Source organism: Lithobates pipiens, unplaced genomic scaffold, assembly GCF_037356315.1.
Source record: "Lithobates pipiens isolate NorthernLeopardFrog02 unplaced genomic scaffold, aLitPip1_a1.2 Scaffold_19, whole genome shotgun sequence".
Lineage (NCBI taxonomy): Eukaryota > Metazoa > Chordata > Amphibia > Anura > Ranidae > Lithobates > Lithobates pipiens.
In genome coordinates this window covers 161,706,720-161,724,266 of record NW_027507764.1, presented here as the reverse complement: position 1 = coordinate 161,724,266, position 17,547 = coordinate 161,706,720, and the positions used below count along the sequence as shown (strand labels likewise).

General features: G+C 40.3%; 1 protein-coding gene across 1 annotated transcript in view; it reads left to right on the top strand.

The window, feature by feature from the left end:
- SLC4A7 (solute carrier family 4 member 7) overlaps positions 1-17,547 on the top strand; it is a 141,688-nt gene that overhangs the window by 57,387 nt on the left and 66,754 nt on the right. The window contains 3 exon segments of the mRNA XM_077491450.1: positions 1,615-1,803; positions 12,999-13,117; positions 16,640-16,797. Coding sequence (XP_077347576.1) covers positions 1,615-1,803; positions 12,999-13,117; positions 16,640-16,797 — 466 coding nt within the window.

Sequence of the window (17,547 nt, the reverse complement as noted above, 5' to 3'; positions counted from 1 at the left end):
GTAGTAAAGGCTAAAGGTTTTATTACCTTCATGCATTCTATGCATGACAGTTTAAAACCTGTGTGCTGCTCCTTCCACAGCCCCCTAATATCTACCTGAGCCCCCTCTCGATCCAGCGATGTGATTGGGAGCCTCGACTGAGGAGAGAGCAGTGGGTGGCGTCTTATAGATGCATAGATCGGGGTTCAGGAGTGAACATACACCAGTGCCCACACTGCTCAAGGGGGAGAACCCAGGGAGAAGAAGATTGGGGCTACTCTTTGCAAAACCATTGCACAGAGCAGGAAAGTATGACCTGTTTGTTTAAATAAAAAATAACATTGAACCTTTTTAATATCACTTTTATTTATTAATGACATTGCGTTCTCCAAGATGTTTGGAACAACCTACCTGCCAATTTCCTTTTAAAAATTGTGTGTTCAAGTACTGTATGTACCTAGATCTGGTGCAGGTTTGAAGGCAAAGGGTGGCCACACCAAATATTGATTTGAGGTTTGATTTAAGGTTTTTATTAAGAGAAAGATGAAGTAGAAATTGGCGCTGTTCAAAAAACCTTGGTGAAATAAAAAATACAAAAAAAAAGTGACAAGTGATGATAAATAGTGACTCCATAAGACGTATGTAGGTATAACTTAATACTTATTAGATTTTGCATAGCTAATCAACTACATAAATTTGCATCACAATATTCTGATAAAGTGAAAAAAATTGAAAATTACACACGTAAGCATATAATGGTTAATAAACATTTGGAAATGTAGTAATAAAAAATCAATATAATATCCCAAGCCACTTATTCAATAGTGATCTAAAATAAATAAATATATGTGATTCTACAAATAGTTAATCAATGGTGATGTAAAAATAGTGCAATTCAATAGTCCACAAATGAATGAATAAAATATTACAAAAGATAAAAATAGATAATATAAAAAATATATAAAGTCCATAAAGTGCTCTTGTCCCAGTGAAAATAACAACGCTGATCTAATTCACTTTCCAAAAGGTGATCACAGCATGCATGTTTTATCCATACTCCTAATGTGATTGCACTCACTGGAAAATTCCCCCTCCCCTGGGGTCTAAAGCTTTCACAGTATATGCCACTGTGTAGCACTTTAGAGGCTTTCCAGTCCACAATGATTTAAAAAGCTCCCATCATGCAGCAAATGCCATAGAAAAGAAAGGAGTCCCAAATAGTGTAGTACTGTATTAAATTATTTTATTGCAAAAAATTGGAAAGGTACTCGTATTTAGTTAAACCAAAACTGCATATAATGCTGGCACTAGTGTCTGTGCCTGGAGGTGATGCAGAGACATGTACTGACTCCGCCCTATGTGTTTCATCACTCTGACGTCGGCTTAAGGTTTTTATTGCTGTCTTTATCCTCACTGGGGAGTTTCTGTACAGGTAAACTTTGTTCAACAGGAATACAGATTTTGGGTCTTTCCTCTTTAACCGTTATTTGAGTTTATTCCTTCTAAAAAAGGCAGAAGGATCTCAGAACCTGGAAAATCAGTTGTACTGGGTCTCTACATTAGTAAATTAGTTTGCAGGCTTTAATGAGAATTGAATCTGACTTCTAATAATCCTGTGGTATTCTGTTATTGCAGATATGGTGCTGGACAACATGACTGCGTCAGGACAGCTGGATGATTCCATGAGGGAATGTGTCAGAGAAGCTCTCTTAAAAAGACATCACCATCAGAACGAGAAGAAGCTGAGTAACCGTATCCCACTGGTGCGGTCCTTCGCTGACATAGGCAAGAAACATTCTGATCCTCACTTGCTTGAACGAAACGGTGAGATAAGTTGTCACAAGCAGCTTCATCTACCCAATTTCGCTGAGATTTTCATTTTAAAGCAGCAGCCCCGCTTTTACTTATGATTTCTAAAAAATTGGCTTTAAATCATGCTTCATCCACTGCTGGCATAAATAATGCATCTAGAGCTGCTATAATCCTTTCATCTGCTAAGAAATCATCTTTTTACTTTACTTTTTAGCAAAATCATTTTATTGGGATTGTTGTGTGCGCAACATAATTGTTTCCATTGAAACTGCCACACAATTTGGGGGTTTTATTTATTTTACCCTTTTTATTTTTTTATTTGCCTTGATCGGCTGCTGCTTTATTTTACTTTTGATTTGCCTTTTTCTTGTTGTGTTGTAAATTATTCTGAAAATGTTTTATTCTGAAACTGGATGATGTATTTACTTGCATATAATTGTTTTGTCCATCAAACATCTTGTGCTGAGCACTCTTAAGCAGAACAGAATTTATTCTTTAGGGCAGATACAGACCAAATGGAACATCTCATAATGGAGTTGGCGTGTTGGTGACATAGCCTTGATTAACTCAACATGAAAGTTGTATACTGAGATAACCAATGTGTTCACACACTGAAATACAAAGAGACCTAGAACACCCTTTTTAAAGCCTAATTTGACAATACACTCTAGGGCCACATCCTTAAGTGGCCCATAGACTGTGTGATTTTATTTCCTCCCATCATGGCCGGAAGGGAAAAAAAATCCCAACCCACAACACTATTGTGTTCTGCCAGCGGGTAGCCTTCCCGGCTGGCAGAACAAAATGATTACTGCTAGCGGATATAGCCGCTGGCAGTAATCACATGTAAAAAATAGGCTGGTTGCACTGCCAGGCTGCCCATATATGGATCGAATCGGGCCAAGCTTCGATCCATATATGGCTAGTTTTACAGTTTGCTTTCTTTAGAAAGAAGCCACAGCTGAAGTAGAAAAGCCTGTCCCTATACTGCAGCACAGGCCCCATATTCTTTTTAGTATGGGAGATGAGGGTGTCTGACTTCTACAGATGGGTCACTGCTCGCACAAAGCTGCTGGCAGGGACAGGCTTCTATGCTTAGGCTGTAGCTACTTTAGAAATAAAACGCACTGGATGACTTTATTTTATTTTTATGCACCTGGAATGCATTTAGCTGAATTTCCCTGAAGGTTCGATTGGGCTCTAAGGTTGAACAGCATTTACCGTATTTATCGGCGTATAACACGCGCCCCAAGTTTATAAAAAACGTACATTTAAATGCCCATCAATGCAGCCTTATCAGTGCCCATCTGCAGCCTTGTCCAAGATCTTTGCAGCTCCGTGTCTCTTTACAGCTTCATTGCAGGAACTTAAAATTGGCGCCAATCTCAGCAGAGTGGGAGCGGAGCGAGCGCTGCTAACATAAACAAAGCCGAGTGTTCTTGGCTAGTTTCGGCTCCTCTCGCAGTCCCGTCCACGTGACTGTGAGCGGAGCCGAGACTAGCCGAGTGTACTCGGCTTTGTGCATGTTGGCGGTGCTCACTCCGCTCAGTCACGCCCCTATGATGGACATAACACAGGTCCAATGGTGGGACTGGGCGCGACTCTGAGCGGAGCAAGCACTGCCGACATACACAAAGCCGAGTACACTCGACTCCGCTCACAGTCATGTGGGCGGGACTGCGAGAGAAGCAGAGACTAGCCGAGTGTACTCGGCTTTCTGTATGTCGGCGACGCTCGCTCTGCTCACAATCAGCGGGGATCAGCGTATAACACACACCCACAATTTTCCCCCGATTTTAAGGGGGAAAAAGGTGCGTGTGTTATACGCCGATAAATACGGTACTTAAAATTTCAGACCTTTTTGTAAAAGCCAAAGCAGCTTCTGAGAGTCTTAAGCTGGCCATGCATTATATATACACTTTTCATATTCAATTTCCTTTTGATTGACCTTCAATTATGTAGTACAAGGGCCTGCCTCATTGCATGCAAATTGAAAGTATTTATGCTTGACCTCATATTATATGGTTTTGGCAAATCCTATATGAAAATTGCACAAGAAAAATGTAAAAATGTGTGGCCAGCCTTACTGAGATATCCTAGCCAGCTTGGCCCTTCTTTGGTATTCCTGTTAAAGGATATTAATTTACTCCTGAATTCAGGGCAAAATGACATTGGGGGTTATTTACGAAAGGCAAATCCACTTTGCACTACAAGTGCACTCGCTGTAAATCTAAGGGGTAGATCTGAAATGAGTGGAAGCTCTGCTGATTTTATCATCCAATCATGTGTAAGCTAAAATGCTGGTTTTTTTTTTTTTTCTTTTTCCTTGCATGTCCCCCTCGGATCTACAGCAACTTTACTTCCAAGTGCACTTTCAGTGCACTTGTAGTGCAAAGTGGATTTTCCTTTAGTAAATAACCCCCATTGTCTGTGTAAAGCGCAAAATACTCAGTGCTTCTAGGTATGTAGAAACATGTGACCCCCTCCCATGATGCACGGCACTGTCATATTAACAGGAAGGTGACATCCCTGATCCATCTTTATTCCAACACCATTGGACACCTGGTACTTCGGTGGTGGCTGTCACAGGGAAAAGTGGTGAGAGATTGCTGGAGAGGTATTGTGGATTGGCGAAGGATGGAAGGGGTTCAGTCTCTACACACACTGTTACTTTAAAGAATGTCTGTGCATTACCCAGGGCTGCTAATAGAAATTGCGGGGGGCCCGTACAGACTACCAGACAGGCCCCCCACCCTTCGAGAAAATATTAAAGCTATATTTCGCTAAAAATACAATATAATCAATATTAGAAGACACAAATACAACATAACTCACAGAATTCCTGCTAAATTGAAAACAGAGTTAATAAATAAAAATGAAGATGAGATTAAAAAAAATATATAGACTGGGCAGTTGGAGCTCTGGGATCAGTCCACATACAGTCCAGTGCATTTTTTTTTTCTGCATCAAAAATGTATGGCAAGTAGGTTGTAGTTTCAGTGCGCTCCAGTTCCAGTAAAAAAAGTAGAACATGCTGCATTTTTCCTAGACTGTACTGGGACACTGTAAAATGCACAAAAATGCACTGGAACACATGTCCTTATTTAAGGTTAAGAAATAATGGGGGGGGGGGGGGGGGATGCACCGAACTGCATCAAAAACGCACTGGAATGCATCAAATACGTGTCAAAATCGCTCATGCAGAAAAGCATGTTTCTATGGTGTTAACTGGCCCAGAGGGATAGAAAAAGTTAGAGATGGCAAACTCAGGAGCAGAGCTAACATTAGAACCAGGGAGAGGGGGGCCCACACAGGGAGGGGGATTAGTGAGAGACGAAAGAGGTTTGTTTTTCTTTTATCTGCTGAAAAAAAAAAGATGCCAGCAGGGAGGGGGGGGAGAGAGCAGCTTTCCGCTGCTGGAGGAAGAGTTTTGCAATTGTCCCCTATCACTAATTCCCCTCCCTGTGTTGGCCTCTGTGTGCTTAGGCCCTCTACAAGAGGACCGGTGTCCCCCGATCAGCGGCTCTGGCTATACCCATGAGAGACAAAGCAACAGGTGTGCTTCAGTGTCCCCCTCCCTAGTTGTACATACTCACCTTTTCTTTACTCACCTGCCACCCTGCTCAGCTTTATGAATGAGGAAAGCTTTGAATTACTCTAGTTGGAGCTCACCCATGATGATTCTCTGCCCACACCCATCTGACAGTGCTGATGTATATATGGAGAGTGAGTACACCTGATCCTCTATAACCTGAAGTACTAGGTGTTTTCTCAGCTGGCAGGTGAACAAAGCAGCAGGGGAGCAAAAACAAGGTATATATGCTGCTCAGGTTTGCTTTGAAGTATACGTGTATGCACAAATGCAAAAAAAAAACATTATTAAATTGGATAAAATATTCCAATTTGCATATTTAAAAAAATGAGTTTCTTCTTTCTGCCCTTTTTTTTTATTTCTAGGTCACCTGACTGCACAGCTTTATTTCAGGCCTTCTTTCGAAAAGCAGGGGCTGGATCAGCTTCTGAAGCAGGCAGGCAATTTAACCTTTAGCTGAGAGTGGCTGAAATTTTCACATTAAAAGCTGTTGTCACTTACCAAAGCAATGCTGGGTGGGTGGCCTGGCTATTAAATGGTCTACACGAGATACAGGCACACTGTCGGGTTGATTTATTAAAACTAGAGCGCAAAATCTGGTGCAGCTGTGCATGGTAGTAGCCAATTGGCATCTAACTTCAGCTTGTTACATTTTTTTTTTTTAAGTTTTGACAAAAAAAATCTGGGAGCTGTTTAGGCAGAGCTGCACCATTATTTGCACTCCAGTTTTAGTAAATCAACCCCAGTGAGTCAGCATGGTGTCCTGTAGCTCTTTGCGACAAGCCTTGGGATACAAACTGACCAAATGAGCACAGATCTGCTTACATGCTGGGTGGGGTCAGTTTACAAATAGGAAAAATGTGGACTGACGGGATCACCAGGGTAATCCAAGGAAACGAGCCACTGAAAATGTATCAGATTATTATAAGCATTTACAAGGGCAAACGCACACATATCAAATAAAATGTACAACCTGTCAGGTGGCTTAGCTAAAATATCTTTTTATGAGTACACTGTCCCTATAATATTAGATTGTTCTGACGTCCTGCCAGTAATGTCCTGACCTAGGATGCAATGTCAGTTCAGTGACTGAGCAGAGACGGATTTGGGATAATTGACTATTAGCCTCAAGCATTAATGAGCTTTACACATAAACATGATGCTTTTCATTTCTCTTATACAACATTGCATCAGATCCTTTGAACTGTGCACTGAACTCCAATACCAGACGTAATGGGAACGGGGGAATTATTTGCCTCTGCAAAGTTTGACATTTAGCACATGTTGCATAACCAGCCGCAATAATTACCATAATGTGATTAGGGGATACAATGTATACAAAATAGAGGGGCCAGCTTATAAAAAAAAGGTTGAAAGATATATTTTTTTTTTCTTCATTGTTCTAAATGGAATCTGTAAATCCTTGCCTTTTTTCTGGAATATGCAAAATCACCTTGAGTTCCAAGGTTATGCGATTTACCTTTTTTATTTTTAGGATGCTTTTTTACACCTGTTAAAGTTGTACAAATCTATTTATCAAACTGTCATTGTGTATTATTGTTTTTACATTTATATTCCCATTTATGTTACTGTATAAATCGGTGGTCTCCAAACCGTGGCCTGGGGGACTGATGCGACCCTTTGCTTTCCTTTATCTGGCCCTTGGGGCACTTTTCCTCATACTGACTGGTACAAGACACTATTCCTTTCACTAACCCCAACATAATACCTGCTATTGACACCACCAATGGGGCACCATTTCTCCCACTGAGACCACCAATGGGGCACCATTTCTCCCACTGAGACCACCACCAATGGGGTGCCGTTTCTCCCACTGACGCCAGTAGTCCACTCCCAATGGCCACAGTCCTGCCCACGTAAAGTCTGAAGGACGGTAAACAGGCCCATTATTTAGAAAGTTTGGAGACCCCTGGTATAGATCCCACAGCATTGGTGTCTTTTTATCAGGTTTCCTTCATATTGCATGTTTTTTTCCTGAACTAAGCGTGCAATTTGACAACATGATAAATTGTGGGAAAAATGTAAAAAGGGTTGTATGAAACATAGAAAAAACTATTTGTTTTATTTTCTTCTCTTGTCTTGTCTTACTTCAGGGGAAGGCCTTTCAGCCTCCCGTAATTCATTGCGAGCTGAATCTCGCTTATCTCTTCTGCTCAATTATCTTCTGCCTCCCTCGAGAGTTGGAACCCCAGCTGGCTCCCGGCGTACAACCCCTGTACCAACCCCCCAAAACACCCCACCTGGCAGCCCTAAATTTGATCGGCTGCCTTCTACGAGTTCTCAGCAGAGTGAGTGGGTCCCATTGATGCAGCAGTGTACTGTTGATGATATCCCCACCGTAATAATTCACCCACCTGATGAGGAGGATGAAAATCGGGAAGCCTTGGACCCAAAGAAAGAAGACTTTCGTGGTTTTGATCCAGGCAATTATTGTTCCACTTTCTGTGTGGTGCACCTTGCTGCTGAATCACTCACAATGGAATGCTTTTGAGCACAACTTATTGCTTGAGCATATGTAACTGACATCCTTTATTGATTGCCAACTCACGCGGTTGCTTCAATATGCATGCATTTTATCATTTGGAGTTCAATCATTAAGTACATTTCTTCTGGAGAATTGTTGCACAGAACCCATTGCTTCGTTCATGGTGGACATATACCGCTATGCAAGCAGGCTGCATCTGTTTGGGCTATGAACATACTGAAGCCTAAGTATCTACAGATAAATATTTATCAAACAATATTCAGAAGGAATTTTTCTGTTTAAGGATGGGCTACTGTTTAAAATGTATATTTTATTTGAACTCTTTGAGATCTAAGTGAACCATGGTTCTCTGTTGCTGAAATCTCATGTTGCATATATGCATCTTAAAGGTGCTCAGCCAGTAGTTGGCCACTAACAGAATGGCCACAGATGGGCCATTTGTTTTTGTTTTTTTCGTTCAGCCAGTGGGCTAAATTGGGGGGGGGGGGGGGGGCCTGCAGATTCTTCCATCCACACAAGCAAGGTGCATCAATGTTCCATAGCCGAACAGGAAGTGAGAGGAAATCCCTTAAAATTAAGGAAATCTCTTGGGGACCCCTAGGTCAGGAGATCTAGTGTCTCCATTGGAATACCCCCCCCCCCCCATTACTTTTCTGGGGACAATCCAAAATTTTGTATTTTTCTTTTACTTTCAATGAAAATGGTAGATGGGACAAACAGAGGGTGAATCTATCGGGGGCACAGACCGCAATAAAAACTGACAGGTGTTCTAATCCCTCTCCACTCTATCCAAAGCAAAAAAAAAAGTTTGCCTTTAGTTATACTTTAATGCATTCTCTGCATTAAGGTAAAAAACCTTTTTAAGTGTAGTTCCCCCTGCAGACCCCCCTAAATACTCACCTGAGCCTGATCTCAGTCCAGCGCTGTGCACTCCTGCAGCATTTTCTCTCCCGTCTCCCCACTCACAGGCTTGGCTGAGAGCAGTGGTAGCCATTGGCAAAATCCAAGATCGGGGGGCCCGGCTGTGTCTGAAAAAGTGCAAACAGCCTGGCTTGGGAGCAAACCTGCACTAGTGGCCCCATAGGAAGTGGCTTTCTATGGGGGCACTCAGCGGGAGGAACCAGGATCATCGCAGGGGACCCGAGAAGATGAGGATTGGACCTGCTCTGGGCAAAACCACTGCACAGCGCAGGTAAGTATAGCATGTTTATTATTTTAATTAAAAAAAGCCTTCACAATCACTTTAAGGAAAGCCTCCCTAGTGGGGGTCACAGGTGGGATTTAAAATCTGACTGAGGTTCTTTCCCTTCTCTAGCCTGTTAAGTGTCAGAATTGGGTAAGCTGCCATAGACTCTAATTTCCAGTGGTCAGCATATTACACTATTGGGTTTAATTAAAATCTAGGGGGAATTGGGTATGCTATCTGCCATGCACTTCTGTTTTATATTTTATAGTAGGCATCGCTGGCCACTGGAGCTTGATTAAAGCGGACTTTACAGTCTGCAGTAAGTAATTCTTATACTTTTCCTGCCATACCCCCAACCCCATCTCAAATTGCAAGGCTAAAATTAAAAAAGAATAAAAAAAAAAGACCCCCAAAAAAATACCATAGATTCTGACAGCTTTGCCCAGGTGAAAGTGACCCAACTGGGCATTCTTGCCAGAAAACTGAATTCCCAAATCTTGCCTGAAAAGTAAGAACTCTGTCCTTCACTATGCATAAAAGAATTGTCATAAGATTTGGGACCTTTGGCTTTCCCAGGAAGGATGTTGAGTGAGATCACTCTCATCCTAGTTGGAGTGTAGGATGAGTGGTTACATTTTTTAATTTTTTTATTTGGCCTAGCAATTTAGGATGAGGGTTTGTGGTGGCACTACCGTATAGGATTTCGTTGCTACGATATGTAGGGTTCCATTTAAATACTAGTTATTGTGTTGATTGTAAGCATTAATGCCTAGCAGTCAGTTACAAGCTTTCATGTCCTTTCCTTTGTTCTCTTGCCCGGTTTGGCAAGAAACATTAAGGCTCCATGTACACAGAAGCTCATAAACGGGTGTTTTTGGGAGTGGGCATTTTTTTAAACGGCCCATAAACTCCCCTCTGTTATCCTATGCACACATGGACGGTTTTGGACGTTTCTCAGCAGTGGAGTTTATGGGTTTTTATCTGAACGCCCTCACGTTAAGGAGTTGTTTTTCTGACCACAAAAACACTTAAATACGTTTTATTGACGCTCAAAAATGTGGCTCATCAGCATTTGTTTTTTAACATTTTTGATCCATTGAAAAAAAAAACCTGCGTAAAAACGCTAATAAACGCTTTTTCATAAATGTTGAAAGACTCCCTGCAAAGCTAGTGCCATTTTAATAACATTGTTTTAACGTCCAGTGTGCATGGAGCCTAAGGGTCGGTTCACACTAGGACGACTTGTCAGGCGACTTAGCCACCTGACAAGTAGCGTCCCGTTCTGTACAATGGAACCGTTCTAATTGGAGCGACACAAGTCGCTCCGACTTAGAAAAAGGTTCCTATACGACTTTGGGGGCGACTTGCATTGACTTCTATACAGAAGTCATTTTGCAAGTCGCCGCAGCGGTCACGTCTGGGTCGCCTGAGGCAGTCGTGCTGTAAGTCGTGCTGCCTCAGTGTGAACCAGAGCTTAGACCGCAAAGCATAAATTTTTAACTTTAGTGAAAGATCCAGTACACCACCTGCATTTTGAAGTATGCGGGGCTTTAAACAGATATGCAGTATACAGTAGCTCGGGTGCGTAATGCCATCTTGAATTTCAGTGTTTTTTATTTTTATTGCCCATCTTTAGCAAACCTTGCAGCCTTTTTTCAGATCAGCATAACTTGGAATGTGTGTGGTGCTTTGCTTACTGTACTAACCACATTACATTCGTGTGATTTCACCGGGCTGTCATCACAGGTCATAAAGCAGCTAAATGTTCACGATGTGCTCCTCTCAGTTAATGCCAGAATACTTCTAAGCCTTGCACAGTCTTGCAATTCTAAATGACTTTCTATTGTTACTAAAGTACGGTATGTAATCCATGTACCCTATGTGCCTGATCTTTTTATATCCTGACATGTGTGCCTCGTTATGAGAAGCAATTACTGCATTACATACATATCTATTTCTAGTAATTATAATGAACTTATATTGTTTAACAATCCAAATAATGTACTGATTATCTGGGAGGACCACTGGACATAATTGCAAGCGCCACTCTTGGTGTGTAGTGCTAAAACGCATGCCTGGGTGTATAAGTTTTTGCCTTATAAATGTGTTGCTTTTGATGGATACAGCAATTGTTTGTTCAGCCTTTTCAGTCGACTAGGAGAGCATAGTGCCATTGTTTGCAGCTTTTGATGTAGAGTAATAGTGTTTAGGCTCCATGCACACTGAAGCTCATAAATTGCAGTTTATTGGAGTTTGGGCGTTTTTTTTTAAAAGCCCATAAACGCCACTCTATGTTAGCCTATGTGTCCATGCACACATGGACGTTTTTTAGCTTTAATGAGCAGTGGAGTTTATGGGCTTTTTTCTGAACGCCAGAAATTCGCGTTCAAAGTGCAGTTTTTCACTGGCAAAAAACGACAAACGCTTATAAACGCTCATAAACGCGCGTTAATTAGTGTTCGGCATTATATTTTTTCAATGCATTGTGGGAGTTTGGAATGCACTGTGGGATTTTTGGAGTGTCCTCTATGTATTTTTATTGAAAACGCCCATAAACGCTAGTACAAAACGCTGTTAAAAGCACGTTTTTCAACCAGCGGTTTCTGCCAGCAATCTGGCGTCCAGAAAAAGCTTTTTTGAGCTTCAGTGTGCATGTATCTCCCCACAGGAACACCTGAAGGATATATGAACCCAGCACATGATTCTGCTTACCATAAACTATGCAAACATTTTAGTTTTTGATGGAATTTCCTTTAATTTCAACCCGAACTCTCAAGTATTTTATGCCTTTTTTTCCTTTTAATCTGTTTAAATGTTTGTAGTACAAAACGTCAAACATTACAGTAGACAGAACATTGGTGAACCTTCCCTTTTATTCATGTTATTGTCCGTCTAGCTAGATCCATGACTTCCACTGCTGTCTGACAGACACTCTTGAACTATGACCCTTTGGGGGAACTTGAGAAACAGAGTTAGGAAACATTGCACTAGAGCAATGTGCATTTTTTTTTTTTTTTTTATGTGAACTTATCTTTATTTATATAAATATATATAAATAAAAAAAAGATAAGTCACAGATCAGTCAGTAGTATAAAAAGAAAAAAGATTTTATATATATATATATATATATATATAATTTATTTTTAATTTTTTTTTTACTTCCTTTTTCTAAGAAAATGTTTATGTACATTTCAACTGACGATTATAAACGGGAAGCCATGAGTAAAGTGTGGTATACAAAAATTAAGCTCAGTGCATTCTATATAAACAGAAGTGTACTGATCTGGAAATCTAATAGTATAGTTTACCAAGCTGTGTACAGCCGTCATGGCTGCTATGTTTGTGCTAACTAAACTGAATGTGCTGGATGTAAATATATCTCACTGAAAAAAAAGAGAAGAGTATCACATCACTAAATAACTTGTATGGTTACATGAATCTGCAGCATAAAACACGTATTCTTAAACTGACTTTTATGTGGTCAGAGCTCCTGCTGTTGAACATGTGTAGGCTATTGAAAATGGAATTACATGTGTGCTTGTTCTCTTGACTGTTTTAAATTCTTGATTATGTCATTTTAAATTTGTGGAGCTGCCAAACTAACCACTCACGATATGTCACAATGTTCACTGGAGCACCCCAAGATTAAATATAGGCACCTTTCACTAAAGACTGTAAAATTGTCCTCACTGCACGTCTAGTGATGGCCTGGAGCAGTGGTTCTCAACTCCTGGCCTCAGGATCTACTAACAGGCCATGTTTGCAGGATACCTGAAATACATCACAGGTGATATCATTTGCTGCTCAGTCATATTCTAGTCTGCGTCTCCCCAAGGTAATACATAAAATCTGGCCTTGGGACAGGAGTTGAGAACCACTGTCCTAGAGAGAATACCTTTCTGACTATATGTGCTTGTTTGTAGGGCTGCTATCTTCTCCACAGTCAACCCCTGCAAACCTGGACACTAGTAGATTATCGGAGGTCAAGCGGAACGGAACTGGAGGAGGCAGCCAAGAAAATAGCACAGTTGACTTTAGTAAGGTATGAGACGTTTTGTAGGAAAACAAAATACACCGAACAATCTGATGTGTCCAATTTTTAGTCATTCATTGGTGTGTAGAAACCTACTTTGGTTTGTACTCCTAAAACGGTAACTTGTTGACTGATTTAGTTGCATAGTGCAAGGAGCAAGCTATGTATAGAACCCTCTACCAATGTTTTTTGAGGATATCACAAACTAATAAAATTGATTTCCAGTTCAAATAAAATTTTTGATTGCTTTTAACACTTTGGGGCTTGATTTACTAAAGGCAAATACACTGTGCACTTTGCAAAGGGCAGTTGCACTGTGCAAGACCATTTACTCCAGAGCTTAGTAAATGAGGTAAAGCTTCACTTTGCAAAGGATACCCAATCACATGCAAGAAAAATGGAAAAAACAAATTTTTGCTTGCACGATTGGATGATGGAAGTCGGCAGAGCTCTCCCTCATTTACTAAGCTCTGGAGCAATTGCACTTGCAAAGTGCAACTGCACTTTGCAAAGTGCACAGTGTATTTGCCTTTAGTAAATCAACCCCCCTGTAATTTCTCAGGGAAAAGAGAAATCGTCCTTTGTTTGCATTGCCTTGGAAGATTAGAGCCGTTCATAGATGTTTGACTGTGACTTTATAGGGTTGATTTACTAAAACTGGAGAGTGCAAAATCTGGTGCAGTTCTGCATGGTAGCCAATCAGCTTCTAACTTCAGCTTGTTAAATTCAGTTTTTAGGATGGAAAAAAAAAAAACGGAAGCTGGTTTCTATGCAGAACTGCACCAGATTTTGCACTCTCCAGTTTTATTAAAACAACCCTTATGAGTCCACTTTTTTTTTTTTCAGTAGACTTCTTGTCTAAATGTGTGTGTTTAATACAACAAGCAAACCGATATAGTTCACCAACCTGGTCAGTCCATTTGTTCCTCAAGAATTTGCCTGCTAAGGTTGTAACATAATTTTTGATATCTGACCATCTAATTAGTCTTATTCACAGATCTGCAGTCAAAATGTTAATGTAGGCTCCTCCCCCATCAAGAAGAAAAATCTTGACTCCATAGTCTAGCTAGTTTTATTGTAATGTCATTTTTTGTAATTCTATTGTTTATGAATTATTTATTATATAACATTTTTAAATTAACAATTAGATTAGGGTACAGTCATGTTTTGCAGAGCCTTCTAGGGTTTCTAAAGGGGGCACAGCTGTAATTCATCCCTCTGTGATGGCCTCTCTAGTTGAAATTCTCTGAGCCCCCGTTCACATCGGCGCGATTTGACATCAAATCGCATGCCAAGCTGCAGCCTATTGCCGGCATCAGCACTGTCCCAATCGATGTGACGCCGACCTTGCGGCGCCGCCCAAAATTTCCAAAAGTAGTCCCTGCACTACTTTTGGCGACTTCGGGGGCGATGTCAATAGACAGCTGTGCAAGCGCCCTCACATATGTCTTTTTTAATCGCCCCTGAACTCGCACTGAAATGCGGTATTCAAATTGTGCGAGTTCAGCTGAACTTGCACGATTTCCAACTCCCGTTTTTTAGTGTAAACAAGGGCTAAAGCATTTGTGTATGTAATTGAGCTTCAGGAATATGCCTGGAAAGTGTGCATATACAATAAATGTAATAGTTACCTAATTAAACGGAGCATAAAAATAAGGAAAATAAATATACAAAACACCATACACACTCTTTTAAATGATCCATTTATCCAAATCCAAAATATATAAATTAAATAAGACTGACTTTTTAAAATAAAAAACAATATTTTCTGTTACAAAATTTGTTTTTTTTTTTTCCTTGTAAATTCAGGCCAAAATATATTCTGCTACATGTCTTTGGTAAATAAAAATCCCAATGAGTGTATGTCATTTGGTTTGTGTGAAAGTTATAGCGTCTATAAACTATGGTATAGATATTTGAAAACTGATCAATCCTGCTGTACTGACAGCCGATTTCATTTCTTGAGGCCCTTAATATACCAGGACAGTACCAATGGTCCCTTTTTGGAAAGTAGACAGTCTGCGACGTTTAGTAAGAGGCATGGCAAGTTGTAATTTTTTGGTCACAATTTTTGGAAAAAAATGGAAAATTGAATGTTCTTTTTTCTTTTTACATACTTTTACCAGCACAGTACGGCATCATCATATGACTGGTGTGGCAGTATCAGGAACACTGACTGGTGATGGGATGTTGAGAGAGAGAGAGAGGGGGGGGGGGGGGAACACAAAAGAGCAGGCACAATAATGTACATGCACATGCCGCGCTGCTGCAGCATATGTTCTGCAGCGGATTGGCAAGTGGTTAAGTGACTCTCCGCTACGCCCCATCCCCAAAATTCCTTTGCCCCCAACTCCATCATCCTTAACCCACTCATGCCATATTTTTATTTTCATATTCAGCTGCTTGTTCTGCAAATGCGTGATGGGAACCTTCATTTCTGTGGAGAGTACATCCACTGTTGGGGTGCACAACCTCTCTATGGGAATGAGTAAAGATATTCTGCTTTAACAAAGTAGTAGTACAGTTCTCCTTAAAGCAATAAGTTAAACTCTTGTCCTTTTTAAGTCTCCTAGAAATACAGCGCACCAGTGGAATATCAGACCTAGATGGCTATAGCCTATACAGGGGAAAGCTTCTGTAATGCTATTTTATAAGCTTGTTGCACTCTATGTACTAAAATTGGACCATATTCTTGAAATCTGGCGCAACATTTTTGACAGTGTATCATTGTTTTTGCTTGGCCTCCTGTTCCCCCTCGACGAGCAGGATTATGACTCCTGGCACTGTAATTGTGGCACGTTTGTAATGGGACGCAAGAGGTCGGCTGTAAGTTCCTGCAGATAGCCATGTCAATGGTTTTCTCCGGTACACATCACAACACATTGCCCACTCATTTGTGCTGTAGCCCCTGCTATTATACACATATAATCAAATTGTTCATTGGACCCATATTGACCTGAACAAACTTTATACTTTAGACATGGTTTTTCTATGATCTTCATTGGCTAAATTTTAAAAGAACCCTACGTATTGTGTATAATATCAATTTTGTGTTTTTATCCTTTAATTTTGAATGACGTAATTTAGTTATTGTATGGTTAATGTATTTTTCTCCATATGTGTAAGAATGTCTGTCAGTGTAAGGCATTTTTTAAGTTCTTGTGTCTTTTATTTTTTTATTTTTTTTTTATTCTTTTTTTAAGCATGTATAAATAAATGGGCTTTTATCATTTAAAAACAAAAAACAAAAAAAACTTTCATTGAAATATTACTTTCTAATCGTCTCTCCCAGAATTTTTTATTTTTTTTGGGATAATTTGCTTAATCTTTTAAAACATTAGTAGGTACGTAAAATGGTATTTAAAAAAGCATTGCATCTGACAGAATTCTCCTTGGTGAAAACTGTTCTCCACCACAAATTCATGTTTCACATATTTTCATGTGCTGTACCAGAGTCGTCCTGTTCTCATCCACAGGTACATATTTTATTAAATCTATGTATGGAAAGTTAACGTCTGTTTTTTGCCATAGGTTGACATGAACTTCATGAGGAAGATCCCCCCTGGAGCTGAGGCATCAAACGTTTTAGTGGGAGAAGTAGAGTTTTTGGATCGGCCAATCATTGCCTTTGTGAGGTTGAGTCCAGCAGTCCTTCTGTCTGGACTCACAGAAGTACCAATCCCAACTAGGTGAATAAAGTCTGGTATCTTTTTAAAGCTAAACGCCAGCCTTACCTTTTTTTTTTTTTTCTTGTCCTCTTGTTTTGAAACTGATTGCTCTCAGTTCCTTGCAAAGTTGCATCTCTACAATATAAACCTTTGAAGCTGCAGCTGCTATTTTGATCCTGCCTTCATTTTTCTCGCTGAATGACTTCAATCAACAATCAGTCACCTCTCCTCTTGATGTGTACGGTCGTTGTCTGCCCCTTGTAGCTATTGACTTTCTCTGTCATCAATAAACTTGTTCCTGAGCATTACATGAGCGAATACATCCCCAGCATCCCTTTAGTTTCATGCTCAAGCAACCAATTGGCAGATTGCACAGCTCAAATCTGCTGCACCCAGTGGCCAGCAGGAAGGAGCATACATATATAATGAGATCCAAGGCGGAATGATGTGCCACTTACAGGAGCCCGTCTGTCCCAAAAGATGATGATGACATCTGACCCTTTAATCACCCTCAGTGTTGTATGGTTTCATCGAACCTCTCTAAATGTTACTTGTGATGGACAGCTTGGTCTGCATGTAAAGATAAAGAAAAATATAAATGAAGGCATGGGAAATGCAGAAAAAAAGGAATTCAAATACTGAATACTGTAATTTAAAGTGGTAGTAAACTCCACATTTTGATTTTTACCTACAGTGAGGGGTATTTGATCTCCTGCTGATTTTGCATGGTTGCCCACTGACAAAGGATCAGTCTAATTTTAATGGTAGGTT